The 19,580-nt window shown below is 33.1% G+C and overlaps 2 protein-coding genes across 6 annotated transcripts; one reads left to right on the top strand and one right to left on the bottom strand.

Moving 5' to 3' along the window:
• Positions 1–357: 357 nt before the first annotated feature.
• On the bottom strand, positions 358–15,914 carry LOC114728816 (serine/threonine-protein kinase STY13). 5 transcript variants are annotated; one of them, XM_028915769.1, is made up of 9 exons: positions 15,901–15,914; positions 4,885–5,069; positions 3,965–4,319; positions 2,091–2,212; positions 1,606–1,814; positions 1,348–1,522; positions 1,110–1,244; positions 643–887; positions 358–602 (listed from the first exon to the last, which is right to left on the bottom strand). In XM_028915769.1, exons 3-8 carry the CDS (start codon positions 4,239–4,241, stop codon positions 681–683), a joined length of 1,125 nt encoding a protein of 374 aa, XP_028771602.1. In that variant the 5' UTR covers positions 4,242–4,319; positions 4,885–5,069; positions 15,901–15,914; the 3' UTR covers positions 358–602; positions 643–680. The 5 variants fall into 5 exon arrangements, with proteins under 5 accessions (XP_028771602.1, XP_028771604.1, XP_028771601.1 ...); XM_028915771.1 differs by lacking the exons at positions 4,885–5,069; positions 15,901–15,914 and adding an exon at positions 5,341–5,401; XM_028915768.1 differs by lacking the exon at positions 15,901–15,914 and having other exon boundaries at positions 358–600; positions 649–887; positions 4,885–5,199.
• A 240-nt stretch (positions 15,915–16,154) lies between these two features.
• LOC114728837 (uncharacterized) lies at positions 16,155–18,468 on the top strand. The gene is made up of 4 exons (XM_028915794.1): positions 16,155–16,169; positions 16,310–16,452; positions 17,912–18,184; positions 18,414–18,468. Exons 1-4 carry the CDS (start codon positions 16,155–16,157, stop codon positions 18,466–18,468), a joined length of 486 nt encoding a protein of 161 aa, XP_028771627.1.
• The last annotated feature ends 1,112 nt before the right edge of the window (positions 18,469–19,580 follow it).

The raw sequence follows: 19,580 nt of genomic DNA, 5'->3' as shown, positions 1-19,580 counted from the left end.
TTTACTATTCCTCTTATCTTTAATATAAAACTTAATTATTGAGTTAATTTTGATTCTAAATATAAGATCTATTTATCATATTTATCAATTTTTTCTAAATTACCTTATTGATACTTCCTCAACCATAATCAAATAGGACATGAAAAGAGGATATTAAAAAAATGATTATGGTATTTCAAAAAAAAAAAGTCATATTTTTTATAATTAACTAACTTAGATAACTTCTTTAATCTAATCAAATTAGTTAAATAAGTCTTATATTAAAGACATGAAGAGTAATTATCTATTCATTATCTATTGTCGGTAGCCAAAGTCAAATCTCATTAGAAAATTTGACTTAACAAAGCCATGCATAACTGAATCAAAATAATTTCATATTTGAAAATTTTATTAAGTGCACCAACAAAAAATGGTTACAGCACCAATCTCTGCTTCTCATTTAACCAAAACACAAATGTTTCAAACATTATTTCCCTTTTTCTTTCTTCATGATCTTTCAACTCTTCTACCACCAACCAGGAAATCCAGTTGGGGTATGCCCTGGCAAACCATAAAACAAGATTTACCATCTGCAACTCTCTTTATCTTCCCCTGACCAATATCAATATTTATATATATATATATATATATATATACACACACATATATATATAGTTTACCTTCCACAAGGACTTGAAGAGTTAGGGACCACGAGATGGAGCAAAACAGAAGCAGGTGGGTGTGGCATCTTCTGGTATCATTCCTCCCCCTCTGCTTGTATCTATGGCTTCCAACAAACTAACCACCTCGCCCATTTCTGGACGCTTGTCTGGGTTCCCATCCCAACACTTCCTCATGATGTTAGCCAAAGATGTGGGACAACATCGTGGGATTTCCGGTCGCAAATTCTGCGCAAGAACACCAAGAAATGTAAGATTTTCAGCAAAAGGTTTTTGTTATCATGCTCTTCAGTAGAATTGTTTCAAGCCAAACAAACTTTGTTCAGAGTAATGATGAAAGCCACCCAAATGAGTTCTCACGAGTGGGACAATTATATCAGTAACATGATCATAATACTCATGGAAGAATGATGAGTATGCATACATAAATAATTCATCACGTGGACTTACCTGACGGACAACTGCCAATGACACATCAGCAAAGCTAAGATCTGGATAAGGAATATCACAGCAATATATTTCCCACAAGCAAATGCCAAAGCTGTACACATCACATCTTCTGTTGTAAGGCTTACCATCCAGAACCTACACACAGCATCATGGTTGATATTAAAGATAACAGAAGAAGTTGCCTGCCTTCAATAAAGCTAAACAAGCAATTTCCTTTTTCGTAAACCAAGATCAATACCTCGGGTGCCATATATCCAAGGGTTCCAGTTTCACCAGTCATGTCACTTGGATTTTGTGCTTCAATTCGTGCGACTCCAAAATCAGCTATTTTCAAGTTTCCTTGGCGATCTAACAACATATTCTCTGCTTTGACATCTCGATGTACAATCTTCTTTGAATGTAGGTAGCTAAGGCTGTAAATGAAAGGAAGCAAACATTTTAGTTCAGTAGGAAATCAATTTGCAGTTTTTGTAAAGATGAAAGAAGCAGAACTTACCCCTTAGCGAGATCTAAAGCCAGCTTAATCACAACCTTGAAAGCAAGTTTCTTGTGCCTCTGTTTGAACAATAGTTGCTTTAGTGTCCCACAAGGGATATACTCAACAACAACACAACATGCCCTAGAAGGAAGGGAATCTTGACCATCAGTTGAAGAGTTCTTTGTGGGAATCTTAAGATTTAAGGTTCCCATTGAAGCTCCAACAAACTGCAGCAAGAGTAAGAAACAATTTTTAAAAAAACTGAAGGCATGCGTTGAGCAATATATGCTGTTTAGAGCCCAACACTTGATTCTTAGCCCCTCTCTTACAAATTACAGGAAATTAAGCCATGAAAATGCAAGCATCCAAAGTTTCATTACTTCTACAGCATAACTAAGTATTCATTGCTGCTCAAAGTTGCCACTTCAAGCACCAACTTTGTTCAGTAACAAGACCTAGTTCATAATTTTAAAGATATTCGGAAGAAGACTACAAGTCTGTACTTTTGTAACGTTTGGATGGTCAAGTTTGTGCCAAACAGCAACCTCCTGCCGAAATGATGCACGTAAAGCAGCAGTTTCAGCAGCTGTGGCCACACCATCCTCACCCCAGTCCAAAACTTTCACTACGAAATTCAACATAAGAGAACAGTGAGAATTTTCTGAGACGAGAATATTCGACTTTATAACTAAGTCTGGTTTCCTCGAAGTGAGGAATAGGAAACAGAGTCAACTTAAGAAACCATCAAACTCAAATTCCAACAACTGCGTTACTTCACTTGGAAAATAAAGAATGGAAAGCTCCAAGAAATAGCAGAAAAGAGAACGCGTCAAATAACCGCAGTTCATTCAAATCATAAAAGGACTCAACAAAACCAATGACAGAAGACCATTCCAAAAAATAAGTTGTAATAATAATTTTTAGGGCTAAGATGCGCCCAGCACTCTGAACTATTTATCCAGGTGCGTCCAGTAGCCTAAAATAATTTTGGATGCATCCAGTGTCCTAAACTAATTAAAATAGTGCGTCCACATCCCAAGCTAACAGAAATGTTATGTTTAACTGTTACTTTCCTGACTCAGCTTAAAGTTGACCCCAGATATTCTAAATGGTAGACATATGAACATTTGATAAGTATTATTCTTACTCAAAATTGAATTTATTTCCTTCCTCTTCTTCTAAATAAATTAACTTTTGAGTAAGAATAATACACATCGGGTGCCCATGTGTCTACCATGTAGAATATCTGGGGTCAACTTTAAGCTGAGTCAGGAAAGTAACAGTTAAACATAACATTTCTGTTAACCTAGGATATGGACGCACCATTTTAATTAGTTTAGGACACTGGATGCACCCAAAATTACTTTAGGCCACTGGACGCATTTGGGTAAATAGTCCGGGGTGCTGGGCGCACCTTAACCCTAATTTTTACTCATAAATAGTAATAACAAAGTAACTATCCTCAAACAAGCAATCATCCACCACCTTTCCGAAACTAAATATTTTTGGCCGAAGATTAAAAAATTGAGCAGTCAGATTTACTTATGAGCAAAATAACTAAATATAAATATAAGCAAAGTAACTAACAGGTAATTAATGACCGTTAGAGCATTAGGCTATACATATGAACCTAAAACATTGGTAATTCAGTTATTGTTGTTAACAGTTGATGAAAGTGAATTCCCAGTCCCCCCCACCCCCTCTTCCGCTCTCTATCTTCTCTCTTTTCCGTTTACCTTTACGTATCACAATCAAGGGTTCCCCGCTAGCAATTAGGCAACTAAGGAAAAGAAAATGTACACAACGACTTAATTACGCAAGCAACTGTACCTATCATAGGCAGAAAGAAAAAAGCTTGCTCTTTTTTCAACAAAAAAAAAAAACAAAAAACAAAGAAAAAGGTTTGTTCCGAAATCTGGACTAATGGTGATTCTCAGAGTTGCCTAACTTCCTTGTTTTATATGGAGGTATCAGATATTAGATATGTCTTAGAGTCAACAGCAACATTATGAATGGCATTAGTTAGACCCAATTTATTTTTCTAAGTAGGGTGGCATAAGGCAATCATTCCTAGGGCTGCCATGTGCTTAAGGCCTAAAATAAATATACTTTAGCATCTCAAGCACCCTGTACTGCCCGTAATTTTTGATTGAACATTGCACAAAAGTCAAAAAAGTAAAGATGACATGAAAACATACGCTGCACTTATATGGACCGTCCAATTTCAGGCCACAGATGACAAGGAAAGAAGAAAAGAACACATTCTGATTTCTCTCCGTTCATTCTTTCAGCAAACAATATAACGAACCAGAGAAAACAAAATCAAGAAGAAGAATGGACAGTTTATAGCGCATAAAAGGGCATATAGCACAATTACCTGCAACATCTTGGTTATCATAGGTGCCTCTGTAAACAGTACCATAGGCTCCATGAGCTACAACATATCGCAGATTCAGTTTGGCCAAATAAATCTCCCACTCTTCTTTAGGCCTTTTGGACTCAATGTCCCTGGACCAAACCCTGCTTAAGTGCTTGTCAAGCTGTGCATCCAAGCTTTTGAGATCAATTTTATCAGCTCTGAACATCTTATCATTACTGCTAACTTTTCCAACACCCTTCATCTTGGAATCCACAGCTCCTGCTTCCAAATCCATCTTCGGTGTTACAACACCTCTTTCTCCGACTACCGAATCCTTCAAGAACACCCAATTTCAACAAACTCAAATTCCAAGCTGCAAAAGAAATGGAAAGCAACGGATGATACAAGAAGGAGAAGAAGAATCCAACTTTTAGCAGGTAAAAACAAGTCGGATGCGTATATATATTATCCTGAAACAGATGAAGGCTCCCTAACCAGAGCCTTCTTCTATTTATTATGTCAAAAAAAATCGACTGCGTATGCTTCAAAAATAGTATTATTCTTCGCCAACCATCTCTTTATTGACTAAACGAGAGTCATGAGAGAACAAAATAGTTGGACGTTGAAAAGTAAAACTATTAGAAACCGACCCATTTCCCACAATAGGATGAGTAAGACCACTGACACACAAAAAATCCAAATTTCAAATCTTTCAGAAGAAAAACATAGTCATTAACGGAGCACAAACCTTGAGAGCACAATCAGAATCAAGAAAGAGAACGACCCAACCAGAAGCAGTACGCGGGAAAACCCACAAATGCACAGAAACCAAAAGAGATAAATCGTCAATAAATAGGGAAAGAGCGATAACTACAGACGGAAAATTTGACTTTGAACGCGAAATAAATAACGGCAAAGAGCGGTCGTGAATGGGATACCTTTGAAGTTGAATTTTATAAGAATCAGAGACGACGTGAGAATTTCGGAGGGAGGTTAACAGCTCAAAAATCCCCCGCTTTAAGACGCATGAAGAAACCGAGTCCAAAGAAGGCATTGTTCAAATCAAATTGAGTATTTTCCGTTTAGAAAAGTAGATATTCAGTTGGAGTTTTTCTGGATTTGGCTGAAGCCATTTGAAAGAGCGAAAGGAGAACGCACCAACGAAACAGGAAATCATTAACCAAACCCAGAAAAAAAATCCCGACGAACGAGCCTCAGGTTAAAGGAAAAGGAGAGAGCGCGGGTGATTCCTAAAGTTAGCTGGAGGAGAGAGAATCTTTCAAAAAAATCCACAGAAATTTAAAAAGGAGAGGGAGGGAATCTTTCAAAAATATCAAAAAGGAAAGGAATTTAAGCAGGGGTTATTAGCTCATCAAGCAATAAGCAAAAATTACCAAGCTTTATTTTTCAACCCTCCTGTATTTGTACTGAAGAAAAAGGTTTCATCTGCCTCCTTCTTCCTCCTTATGTTCCCTGCCCCACCAATGAGAATGCGTGATTGAGCATTTTATAGTTTGTGTGACAAAGTGGTCTCAAAAACAATAGTGACAGATATGCAAAGCATTGTTATGTTTACAATGACTAATTGTGGGTGACAGTGTTGTCCAATGTTAAATTTGGCAATAATGTTGAAGACAGACCAACCAGAAGAATCTACACATTCATAAATAGGAAAGAAAGAAAAGCAAGAGTCGTTGAAATTAAAGGAATAATCTGTAAAGTGATTCACTAAGAACACCTTTGGAGCTTTCAATGGTGTCCTGTCCTGGATGTTTGGTCAAAAAATTAAACTGGGTGAATTTCGAGTCGGTTTCCATGCTCTTATAAAGGATCCATGTTGAAAGCATGTCATCTACTTTTCTTTTCTTCTCTTTTTTGATAGAATCTTATCTCTATATACAGATTTAATATTTTATAAAAACTATTATTATAATCTATTTGTTATATACTACAATCATGATTAATGAATTATGCATGTCAAATTTTGACGGTTTAGTTTTATGTGTTTATGGTTATAATAATAATTTTTTATTAAATCCAAACTGTCAATTTTTTTTATATATATACAAGGTCGGATATGAGATTTTGAGGAGGAAAAAAAAAGAGATAGAGGAAAATAAGATAATCAAGACCATTCATTTTATGTTTAAATTTTTAATTAACAACTATCAAATGATAAATTTTTTTATTTTAAAATTGATGTTGAAGCAACACATTAGCGTGCTAACACATTAATTCAATGCCCTCACGAAGGCAATAAATTTATTTATTTCAGAATGACACAAAAAGGTGTCTTTATCTATTCTTTTTTTTGAAAAAAAGACTATCTTTATTTTAAAGTATGCATCTGTTAAGATAAAGAATTATTGGTTTATCCACAAAAAAAAGATGAAGAATTATGATATTTTAAAATATTGATATTAATGATAGATAATATCATTGATATTGGAATTGATCATCAACTTTAACTCACTTTTATATAAACATAATGACGGTTGTAAGAGGATATTCACAATATAATGGTAATATCAATGGAAATTTTTAACATTAAAGCAAATTTATTGCTCTTTTATCTTATTATTAAAAAAAATTATACTATGTCCACATTCCACTTCTTATCTCGTTCTTATTATTTGAATTGCTTTAAATAACAGTTTATCGTTGGCAAAAAAAAAAATAGTTTATCATCTTTTTAATCATTTTTAGTTATATGAGGGCCTTTTAAAATAAAGTTATAAATGAATTTATTTTGCGCTGTCATAATCAAACTAAATGCTATTTTGAGAATGTTTATATATGAATAAGCAGCTATATTATTAATTTATCCCCATGTGTATGGTTTGTCGTATAAAAAGTATGTTTAAGCCCACTCAAGCCAACTTTTGAGAATAAATAAATAAGTAAATAGCACATCACCCTTGAGGTCTTCACAAAAATAATTATGGACACCCTCAAAATAAACTCAAATTTTGGCACATACTTTATTTTTCCATTACTTTCAAGAACTTTAAAAAAAAAAAAAAGAGAAGAAGAGAAGAAGAAAAGTCATACTGGGAGAAGATTTCCTTGCTTAGAATTAGATAGTATTACAAGTCATTAAATGGCTTGTAAAAAAAATTATAAGAGAAGCAGGGAAATTTAATGTGCCTTTTTTTTTTTATACAAAAAGGGGGCCAGAGCCCAAACTAATTAAAATTGAATATGGCGAGGGCAAGATCTGCCCAATCTATCCCTGTCAAGCCAAAAAACAATATCAGTAGGAGCGCTTTCCAGCCAGTATGAACCAAGGTTGTAACTTAGGCTCATTTTAGCTAGCTGATCTTCCACGAAGTTCCCTTCTCTGAGCACGTGTCTAACTTTCACCTCCCACTCATCATTAAGTATCTTATTCACCATCCCTACATGTTTGGAGCTACCCTCCCCATTATATACCATGTCCTCCAGCTTTCCCGTGACTACCAAAGAATCAGATTCAATTACAACCTTCCCTCTCTTGAACTTCTGAAGATATTCCAGTCCAGTTAAAAGGCCCCATAATTCAGCATCTACTTCATTACATCTGCCTACTCTCCTTTGGAAGCCCCCTAACCATTTTCCCTCATGATTCCTATACGCCCCCCACAACCTGCCACCTTATTTCCTCCCACGATTGCCCCATCAAAATTGAGTTTAATCCACCCCTCTTCAGGTTTTTCCCACTGCACCAACACACCTGCTACTTCTTATCTCTTTCTTGATCTCCCTTGCTTCCCTAATTTCTCTAACAGAGTGTGAAATCACTTCTACTGGTCTGCTTGGCCTGCAAAAATCCTGTTCAAACAGACAAGAGTTTCTCCATCTCCACAACATCCAAATACTGATAGCAAACATAAGATCCCACTCATGCCAGCTCCCCTTTTTTCTACGTAAATTCTCATATAGCCATACATCAAGGGCCATGCTAAAGAAACCATTCCATCCTCTCCCTCTCAACATTCCTCCCAAAATTGCCTAGCAACAGAACAGTCACGCAACACATGTAATGTGTCTTCCTCCTTCTCTTTACATATCAGACAAATAGGAGAAGTTTTCAAAATTTTGCATCTCCTTACAGAAGTAAACAACCCACTATTAGCCACTATCCACAGAAAGATTTGTACACGTCTAGGGCCTTTCCAGTCCCATATCAAATCCCATAGTTTATTTCCATTTAAACCATCAAAACCTTTCAGAAAATTACACATATCTGAGACCCGATACTTACCATTAGATCTTCGCAACCATCTAATCTCATCTGTTGAGTCTTGAGGACTAGGAGGAGGAATTGCTTGAACCCATTCTACTAATTCATCAGATAGCACCTTGCACAGCTCCTCCAACTTCCAGGTACCATTATCATTTGCATAATCACACACATGCAACTTCTTCATCTCATCACATAACACCTCTCTGCATTTTTCTCCTAGTATGACGTCTCTTGACACCCACTTTTCTTCCCAAAAATTGATACTCTTCCCATTTCCTACCTCCCATCCCACATTTTCAACCAGCCTTCCCCATAGCTCTCCTAATTTTTTCCACACATTCGAATCACCGTTCTTTACTATACATTCTTTTGTTAAATTCGCCTTTCTTCCATACTTAGTATCAAGGACTTTTGACACTAATCTAGTTTAGCAATCATCTCCCACCCTACTTTACATAATAAGGCATCATTCATCATTTTAAGATCCTTCAAACCAAAACCTCCTACTTCCTTCGGTAAACAATTTTTTTCCAACCTATTGGATGCACTTTTCTTCTTCCATCCTCCTCTCCCCAGATAAACTCCCTCTACAATTTTTCAATCTGCTAACAGACACCTTTGGGTATATTTTCATGCAACATATGGAACACTAGCATTTGTTGTGTTACCGATTGTACTAAAGTTAATCTGCTTGCTAAAGACAGGCAATTCCTCTTCCATCCACTAAGCTTTTTCTGCACCTTATCAATGAAGAAGCTAAAATTATGTTTCAGATTTTTCCCCTCCTTCACATACGCCCCCAAATACCTTCCAATATCTTCCTTCTTACTAAAGCCACAAATATCTATTACTTCTTTCTGCTTAGCAGGAGTGACATTTTTTGAGAAACAAATCATTATTTTCTGTGGATTCACTTTTAGCCCAAAGATCTCCGAAAACACCTTAAGACAGTCTAACACCACACCAATATGCTCTTTGTCCACCTCACAGTAGAGTAACAAGTCATCTACAAACATGAGATGAGAGATTGGCACTCTCCTTCTTCCCATCTTTAAATGCTTCCACTTCTTTTCTTTTACCGCATCTGCTATTATATGAGATAGTTTTTCCATCCCAAGTACAAGGAGGTAAGGGGACAGAGGATCACCTTGACGCACCCCTCTTGCAGGAGTAAACTAATATGATTTCATTCCATTCCACAAAACTTGAAAGGTAGCCGAGTTAATACAAGCTTCTATAACTTCCCTTATTTTCCCCGTGATTCCCACTTCCTCCAAGACTCTCATCAGAAACTTCCAACTCATTCTATCATATGCTTTCTCCAAATTAATCTTGATTGCCATAAACCCTCGATTGCCACTGCCACTGATCCTGCTCATCGTGTGAGATATCTCTTTGGCTATGATTATATTTTCCTGTATACACCTTCCAGGCACAAAGCTAGTTTGAAAAGGGGAAACAACCCTACTCATTAGGGGTTTGAGTCGACTTACAACAATTTTAGATATAATCTTGTAAACCACATTGCATAAGGATATTAGTCTTAGATGCGACACCAGTTCTGGTCTTTCCACTTTTAGAATCAGCACAATTAAGGTGCTATTGATTTCTGCCAGCTTCCTCGGCTCCTCCCAAATGCTCCAAATGAACTTCATTACACTGTCCCCAATTAAATCCCAATTATTGTGGTAGAAGACTGCCGGAAACCCATCCTCCTCAGGTGCTTTGAAGGCTCCTATGTTAAACACTGCCCTCCTTATCTCTTCTCCATCAATCACTCTATTCAGTCCCAAAAGAACATTTCTGCCCACACTCCCCCATTGCTGTCTAGTAACATGCCACTCCCTCTCTATTATTTCCTTAGAGAAGAGCTCCATAAAATGTTTCTACACCATCTCCATCAAACCATTCTCCTCATCCACCCACTGCCCCTCCTTATCCTTAAGTGTCACAATCATGTTCCTTCTCCTCCTACTCATCGTCTTCAAATGATAATACTTAGCATTTCTGTCCCCATTTGCCAGCCAAGCTCCCCTTGATTTTTGAAACCAATGAACTTGCTCCTGAACCAGTAGCTCTAATAACTCTCATTGCAAATCTTGACTCAAATCATCAAGGAACGGGTTTCTACTATTTCCCATCTTTCTTTGCATCCCCTCTAGCGAAGTCAAGATTCTGTTTTTTCTCCTCTTCAAATTCCCAAACACTTCCCAATTTTATTGATACTTCTTTTTAGAAAAAAGAAAAGCCAACATTACAAATTTTCCATTTATAAAAGGATTGGCTGTCAAAAATAAATTATAAATACAAAAAATTAAATAAATACGGAATTTACTATGCATAGCATGTGCACCAGCCCTACTTATAGTTTATATAGTTTTATAATTAATTAAATGAAAAAATAAAGAAAAAATTGTAAAAAAAAAGAACTTAAAAATTAAAAAAATTACAAATAGAGACCTATTATAATATTAGTATGGGTTTTGACAACAATTAATAAGTAAATGATAATAATTTTTATGAATGGGTCTTTGTATGCAATTTTTCAATTTTAAAGGTTGTGATTTTCCCAAAAATAAATGTATACAAATGTATGATCTAAATGATTTTGTTGAAGTTAAAATTTTTAATCTTATTTTAATCCAAAAGAATATATGCTACTTTTTCGGTTCTGAATGTAAAACCTATTTTATCGTATAAATTATATTATAAATAATTCTTATATTTAAAATCAGAAGAGTACTTTATTCTACTTAGGAGGTGTTTGGAAAGCCCAATAACTACTTTTTAGAAGTATTTTTCCATAAATCGAGGCAAACTCCTTGATAAATCACATTTTTACATACTTTTTATCCTCTCCATTTGGTCTTTTTAGTGAGAAATTGTGCCTAATTGAGTTTAATTAGATCATATTTTATTTTATAGACATTTTACACTTAATGGAAATTAATTGATTAAATCTTAGAAATTTATGGTTAAATCTTCATTTAATATTTTTGCATATGTGGCTATTGATTATTATCTTATCTTGTGCAGATTTTGGGAGATAAATTGAAGATTGATGATGGAGATTATTTGGGCTGAAGTTGATTAAAATTACTATCTTAATTTTAATTTTTCTCTTGGGTGAAATTGTGTAAATAGTTTTAGGGTAGTTTGATTATTTTATTTTATTTTATATTACTTTAGTTTGAAGGAGGAGGAGTGGCGGAAGTTTTAAAAAGAAAAAAAAAAGGATTAAAGAGTGGAGGAGGCGGTTAGAATTAAAGGAGAAAAGAGGGGAGGAGATCAAGATATACGCAGACAGAGAAAAGGACCAGAGTAGCGATCTTCACTTTTATTCTTCTCCAAACTTCTATGACGCCTTCTTTTCTCCATGATCAGTAATGTTGTGCTCTTATTTTCTGCCATCAACTTCTAATTTCATCTGTAATTAACTATAAGTTTGAACCTTGGGTTTGTAATGAGAGTCCAAGACTTGTAATGGGAACTCTTTTGGTTGAGATTCTTATTTAATTTTTCTTTCTTTTGACTCTCTTTTATACGTAATTTTTCTGTGCTCAATGTGTGTTCAGATTTGAATATAATCTGTGGTGTATCCGGTGAGGATTTGTGCTGAAAATTCCTGATTATAGATTTATAACTTGAACTAGTAGGCTTTTGAAATTTCAGATTTGATAGTTTCTACAATTCCTCTCTGTTAGGATTTAATTTGTGCAAGTTTGTATTTTCCAGATTTGGAATATGTTTACTTTGCTATTTTTCTTGAATTATTGAGAGGTCATAAGCCCTTAATCGATTGATTGGAAGTTTGAGAGGGAAATTAAAGGAGGAAATTGATTGATTTTCTCTGTTTGTTAAAATTTCAGGATTAATTGTTGCTTAAGTTTAATTTGGAGTTTAAGTGAGATGTCATTGAACTTTGATTTAAACAAGAGCATAAAACTTGAATGATAATTCAAGGATTTTAGTTGGGAAATTTTCTTCAGGAATCTCAATCAAAGGAATTGAATCTTTTATCTGGACAAGGACCATTACATCCTAAGGGAAGAACTTGTAGCTAATTGCATCGCCATTATAAATTCTTGTTAGTTGTCAATTTGCTCTGTTGTCATTTTTTTCCTAGTTAATTAGACTTTTAATCTTCAGTTTACAAACCCCCCTTTTTTTTAAAGTATTTTCGGGTGATCTTTTTCTTATTGAAATTCTTAATTTAAGTGATTAACTCATTGGCTCATCAGGAGACGACCTAGGTTACGCTTTACTGCAAAACCTAGTTTTATATTATTTTGATGCTATTCGACAGTGGTGTCACTCCTCCACATATTTATTTCGTATAACGTAAAAGTACTTTTGAAACTATAATTTGATCTTACCCAAATATCCTCTTAAGCCTATTTTGCCAACTAATTTTGTTTTATAGTACTATTTTGCCAATTACTGAAATATAGAACTTAAAAGAGAAAAGTGTCGTCATATACTGAATAAAGTCTGAAAAATAAATTGCATCACCTATAATTTATAAATAATGTCATTTGTTGTGGCTTTTGTTTTATACTTTAGATTAAATTTTGAGAAAAAATAAAAATGTGAATAATTAAAAAAAAGAAAGAACAGACACTTGTAAATTTTTGTTGAGCACATATTGTAACCTTTAAAACTTGATAATAAAATCTTTTAAATAGCAGGATATGTTTATATTAATTGCATTTCATAAAGAAATTGAGAAAAATAATACAATAGTAAATAGGGAAAATAGATTTGTCAATCCTTATAATTTTATTGGATTTTGAATTAGGCCCCTCTAATTTTATTTCCTTTTATTGAATCTTTATACTTTGTTCCGATAGAGCCATAAGTCCTTTCATTAATAAATTCTCAAAACACCGTTAGTTGCTCCCCCCAACACTTCAAAAACCTACCAAAACTTGAGTGCCACATCTCAAACCAGTTGCAACACCACCAAACTAGACGCTACTTGAGTCCCAAAGAGCAGGACTAATAGTACTCAACAACTTTGATAAAACAAGAAACAAGAGATGACACCACTACGCACCACCAACTCGAACCGGTAACTCTGATTTGTAAATAAATAAATATAAAAATAGTTAATATCAACATTAAAATAAATTCTATACTATCATGTAGTTAAATTTAAATTTTATGCACTGTCATGTTTTTTTTTAATAAAAAGTATTGTTATGTATTATTAGAATTTTCTGATTTATTTAATACTATGACTAAATTAGGGAAAAGTTGAGGTGATAAGAAGAGTCAACACCCAAGCAAATTCCACATAATAATACTACGTAAACATAAAAATTAGTTTGTAATGTAATTCCCAACAAACCTTATAATTACACTATAAATTAGCTCTTATATTTAGGACTGGAGGTAGTATTTCATTAATTCCAACTTATACTTCTTTTCCAACCAAAACAAAAGGTAAATAAAAAAAAATGTGGTTCAAGTAAATTAGTTCGTGCGTAATATTTATAATATTGGTTAAAGGTTATGTTGACATGTATTTGGCAAGATCCATAGATAATGTTGAAAAAAAGAACATCATAGGAGTATCATATATAAACTAGTTACATCAAATCAATTTATATTTTGTCTCTTGTAAATTTATATCATAGGTCAGTTTGGTTGAAACGAAAGGGGGAAAAAGGAATATGCTCCTTCCTCTCACTTGGTTAAAACAAAATACAGAAAAAGAGAGAAGAAATTTTATTGAATTATCCTTATTCGCTTCCTTGTTCTCTCCTCTATCAAGATGCGCCTTTCCTTCTTCCCTCTTTCCAGTGAAATGATCATGACATTGTAAATTTTAAAATATGCAATTCAAGCTAGTTAACTAACTTAGAAAGAATACAATAAATAAATATTTATATTTATCTTTTTTTCAAACTAATTTTATTTGACTTATAAGTTGATATATAATATAATAACATATAAGTATTTTAAAGAGAGCATATAATATATGTTATAATTAAATAATTTATTTAAATTTAATCTCTTCAAATTAGTCATTTGAGTCTTATATCAAGAACTTAATGTAGTATTTGTCAATACAAATTGTATGTGTATAATTTAGTTTATTTACAATATCACAAATTTTCCCCCCAGCGTGCATTTGGTATCCTGCTTCTGCCACACTTGGACTGAAAACTTTATTGGCATCCAAACTAATTCAAGTCAAACCAAATTAATTGTTTTGAATATATTATTAAATATGATGATATAAAACTAGATCCTTTTCTTCATTCCTCAGCATATCTAATATTCCTCCGATCCTTAACATAAAATCCAATTATTGAGTTAGTTTTGATCCTAAATATAAGACTCATTTCTCATGTTTATCAATTTTCTCTAAATTACCTATATGGATACTCCCTCAACCATAATCAAGTAGAAGAAGGAGATGGGGTATTAAGAAAGATGATTATGGTGTTTTAGAAAAAATGTGTCATATTTCTTATAATTAACTAACTTACCTAATTTTTTTAATATAATCAAATTAGTTAAATAGGCCTTATATTAAGGATAGGAGGAGTATGTAGTTATGGATTATATAAATGTTTTATTTTTCATGGCAGGGTGATTTTTTTTGTTTTTGGGTAAACATGGCAGGTGAATTAGTCAAGCTCCCTTGTTGAAAAATCGCCCATCAAATTGTACGCTAAAAGCTCAAAACCAATTGAAACAGCCCAATAACAACTGGGCCAAGCTAACGCCCAGTATACTTGACCCATGCGCATCAAATATTTATTATTACAGGATTTGGAGACATTATATAATATTGGCAAAAATATCTCTTTAGGCTTTACCAACAGAGTTAGATCTAGCGAAAGAAGTTAATCCTCCATAACATAGTGAACCAAAGTTCGAATTCCTATTGAGAGAGATGTCCACATTTAGTGCTTAACAATACGTTAAATAGAATTGCCTCTAATAGGAGGATATATGTGCCTAAAAAACCAATAGGAATTGTATCTAGTAAAAAGGACTAATCCCTACAACGTGATGAACCAATGTTCAAATTTCTGTTGAAAAATATGATCACATTTAGTACCTGATAATGCCTTGAACAAAATTACGTCCAATAGAAAGATACATGTACCTATCTTAAAAAAAAAAAATCTCCTCAAGCTTTTTAGTTATATACAAGATTTCAGTTTAACCTTCTCATTTTATAAAGTATGCTTTCACTACTCAAACCCTAACCTAGTCAATTTCAAATGACATTTTTTTTGTCACAATAATTATTATTTTAAAAATTAAATTTAATATGACAGCATGTAAAATAATTTGTCAATGTTCAAAATTTCATTGTCAGCATTTGCTTTAACAGCATCAAGGTTAAATGACTAAGGAAACACTTTATAAAATTAAGGAATCAAAATAAGATATTGTGTGAAATTAAAGAATTAAATGTACACTTTTATTATGTTTGATATTACTGCGCAAGTTTAAGGATTGATGAGTGCAAATAAGAATAAATCTTCTTAGGTCCATTTCATCATGCATAGCCTTTATATCTTCCTCGATATACTAAATTCAATTTTCCATAATCATGAAATAATAGTACCCTGGAAGGGAAATTAATCATTACTAGGCAATCCAAACTTGAGGCAATGTGCTCTCCATTGCGTCTGAAAGATTCAAAGTCACCATAGATAGAGAAGGACATTGATGAAAGGCTTTAATTAATTTACTTAATTATTACTTAATGATTTGCTAGACAGGTGGTTGATCATGGCGCTACCCTATCTTTTTGGGTTAATCCACAGCCTCCTTCATAATTAGCAAAATAATTTATTAAACTCCTATGTTTACCATCAAAACTTCCACGCCACCATCAGATTAATTAATCTTCTTTCTCTATATAAATTGATCCTCTCTGAAAAACATCAGAACCTGCAAAACCCAAGACTATAATCTGCTCTGCATAATTTGGTTACGTACGTGATCACACAAAAAATGGCTTTCAGAATGGTAAATTAATGAATCCTATAACCTTAATTAACTGTGGATTAATCTTGGTTCTTAAGCTATCTATTCACCATTTTAGGGATGAAGGTCTTTTAATTAAAACTTATAATTAATCATATTATTTGGTGTGAAAATGGATGCAGGGAAGTTTGAGATCAATGGTGGGACAATTAAGAGGAGGAAGACGATCCATTACTGCTTCGACTGCCCCAAAAATGAAACCAGCCACGCTTGATGCAGAAAATGCTCATCATGCCAATGCACATGGCCTTTCTTCTCATTCAAAGTATGAATAATTCTATTATGTTTTATCTTTAATGCAAAATTAATTGAAGAAAAAATAACATAATTTTTGAATCCGATGAAGTAATTTACTACCTTTGATTCTAAATATAAAACATAATATATAGTGCAAATTATACTACAAATTATATCTTATATTTAGAATTGAACGTAGTATTTATCAACTCATGCGAAATAGAGTCACAGTCTGAATTTCGTATACATGCGCGAAAAAGAGTCACAACAATCTGGATTTTGTATATATGCTTAATCCTGAACTTTATGTTTTATGTAAATAATCTTCTTAACATTTGAAACTTATTTATAATAAAATTCTTGAAACTTTTACATGTATGCAAATAATTCCCATGTCATTAGTCTTGTTCATTATTCATTTGCAAGTGATTTAAAACATAATAGGCTTATCTGCACATAATTCAGAGGTTGAGGAGAAAATGCAAATGAAACTAAAATATTTTGGGATTATGTGCATACACGTAAAAGTTCAGGGCGAATTATTATAAATTTTCAAAGATTATTATGCATGTGACAAAAAGTTCCGAGCATTTTGTATAATTAGCCTAAAAGTCATGTTTCCTACCATATCTGGTTTTATTTTATACAAAAGGAACATATTACCTTATCTGACCCATATATTATATTTATCTATATAATATGTTCTACTCCCTCCGCCCCTTTTTACAACAACAAAAAAAACTTTGAATTTTATTACATAGATCAAAAAATTAGTTAAATACAATAAATTGGTAGAAATTGAAAATTCTTTCTCCAAAATACTCTTATTTATAGGAGGTGGAGTATAAGAAAGAGAATAAGAAAATTATTATAATAAAGAGAATTATGAAAGAGAGAAAATATATGATGGAGACATATAATAGTTTAGAAAATTAGATAATAAATATATTGAGTATTAAAATAAGTAATCAATGGTGTAAAATAGAAAATTTGTTACAAAAATCTAAGACAACCTGCAAATATTACTTATATCTAAGGACAAAAGAAAAATGGTAGTTGTTGCTTATAAAAAAAACAGAGGAAACCCTGACGATTAGATCAACTAGCTGAAACTGTTTTAGCTTAATCACGGGTCTTAAATTCAAAACGTGGGAATGCAACATCTTCGAAGTCAGGAGCGCCAACCTTAACGATTCCTATCATGCTTCGATCCGGATTAGTCTAAACCCGTTGTTGTGCCTAAAAGATGGCCTGACTCATAATACCAAGTGTTTACGCAAAAAAGGGGACAAAGGGAGTACTTTTTTAATTAGGATGGCTTTATCCTAATTCATAGGAAATCCTATTTAATTTAGAATGAAAATGCATATAAAAATGAAATGAAATATGTGCATTTGTAATTTTTTTCCTCCTTAAAAATCACTTTTCTACATACAAAACATTGCAAAAATCATTAAGAATTCACATTTCTTTATATGTGTGTATAGGACTGGGGAGTGGGCGCCAGTTCAAATAGTGTTTGGGATGGTGAGTGTTGCAGTGATTTTAGCAGCTCACACTGCGTTTCAACAACTTGTGAGGTCTCCAAGTGTTCATGTGAACAAGAAGAAAAGAGAGTCCATGCCGGAGGTTGACGAGCCCGACGAAACCGTCGATTCCGCCGACAAGTTCATCAACCGCTCCATGCTCCGGAAGGTTGCCCACATCCAAGATAATAAGAACACTCTCTCCGATCCTGTCCACCCCAACCCTTTTACTCAGTAAGTTGTTTACCATTCTCTCTATCGATCGATCAAGAGCTAGTTCGACATTAGTTCAATATGAAACATGATTAAAAACAAGCTCATTGAATAAATATATTGAAATTGTCACATATTGATATGTAATTTTATTATTTATATTAATCAATTTAAATTTTACATATCAATTCTACTGAACAATACCTCATTAGTAATTTATGATTGACAGATTTTTTTTTTTTTTTGGTAGTCCTCGTACTGCAGAGACATTGAAGACGGCTGGAGTTGAGCCAGGGAGGCACTGATTTCTCCATTGTTCTCTGTTCAGATCAGTGGGATTGGGTCTCATATATATATATAAGCCGCAACTTTCAATATAATCTTCAACTTTAAATTATGTTTTAACGTGCAATAATATATGAACGAGTGCCAATTTTGTGTATATATAATGTTTTTTCCCCCCTAAATTTTTCACCTGGTTTTTATATATATAAGCCCGCCTTCAGATCATATGGTATTGTTGAAGAAGGACGAGGCTGTTTTTTTTCCCCTTTATTTTTTGTTTTCTATCTTCCATAGTTTGTGTATCTGGAATTATTTTTCTGTTTATTTGTGAATAATAATATAAATTAAAAATTTTTATTTAAATTGTGTCTACATATTATTTCCCCATATTTTCGTTAGTAAATTAATTTTAACTTAATTATAAAGTTACTGTTTTAAAATTGGGCTTGGGCTCTAAAAATCAAGTTGGTTAAGTGATCTGGTCCACTTTCTTTTCCGCCCTGTTTGTTTCAGTTGGCGATTTTGTCCAAAATTATTGACAAGTTTATATTCAAGGTACTTGGGTCAAAACCCATGGGAGAAAGCTCCCATGCATCTTTAACTTTAATTCATCAAACCGGCTCAGCTCTAGCAAAAAAAAAGTTAATTCCTGACAAACCAAATTCAAATTTTTATTAGGAGAAATGTAATTCTGACAATACATCAAATACAATTACCTCCAATAGAACTATACCTATGCTTAGCAAAAAAAATTTAACTTATACAAATCATACCAATGGGGGGTTAAATTTAGTGGAATAAGCTAATATTTTGCAATGTGACAAGTTAAAGTTTGAATTCTCATTAAAAAGTGATATATGTGCTTAGGAAAAAAAATCTATACAAAACATATAAATGTAGTTTCTTACTTGTATTGATGGTAATATAAAAACTAGTTGAAATGAAATTTCAAATATAAAATTTTAATTCATTTTATCTCTCAAATTTATAATTTTTCCCTCTAAAGTATCCCCAATAATTGTACGTATTAAGGGATTCTTATCAATGATCAATACACATGATTAAATAGGGTAGCTTAAGGATACTAACACACATTTGTTACAAAACAAAAAGCTTAAATAATTTTCTTAAT

The sequence above is a fragment of the Neltuma alba genome, unplaced genomic scaffold, assembly GCF_004799145.2.
Source record: "Neltuma alba isolate B1F8T4 unplaced genomic scaffold, ASM479914v2 tig00012576_pilon, whole genome shotgun sequence".
NCBI lineage: Eukaryota > Viridiplantae > Streptophyta > Magnoliopsida > Fabales > Fabaceae > Neltuma > Neltuma alba.
Note: the sequence above shows the minus strand (reverse complement) of the source record. Positions and strands in the feature narration are given on the sequence as shown.

Excerpts from the sequence above, each read along its gene's own strand:
- LOC114728816 (XM_028915769.1), bottom strand. The coding sequence starts at position 4,241 with ATGGATTTGGAAGCAGGAGCTGTGGATTCCAAGATGAAGGGTGTTGGA. Across the intron at positions 2,213-3,964 it reads TGATAACCAAGATGTTGCAG|TGAAAGTTTTGGACTGGGGT; the intron begins GTAATTGTGCTA and ends TGAATTTCGTAG. Across the intron at positions 888-1,109 it reads CATTGGCAGTTGTCCGTCAG|AATTTGCGACCGGAAATCCC; the intron begins GTAAGTCCACGT and ends GTTCTTGCGCAG.
- LOC114728837 (XM_028915794.1), top strand. Across the intron at positions 16,453-17,911 it reads GGCCTTTCTTCTCATTCAAA|GACTGGGGAGTGGGCGCCAG; the intron begins GTATGAATAATT and ends ATGTGTGTATAG. Across the intron at positions 18,185-18,413 it reads CACCCCAACCCTTTTACTCA|TCCTCGTACTGCAGAGACAT; the intron begins GTAAGTTGTTTA and ends TTTTTTTGGTAG.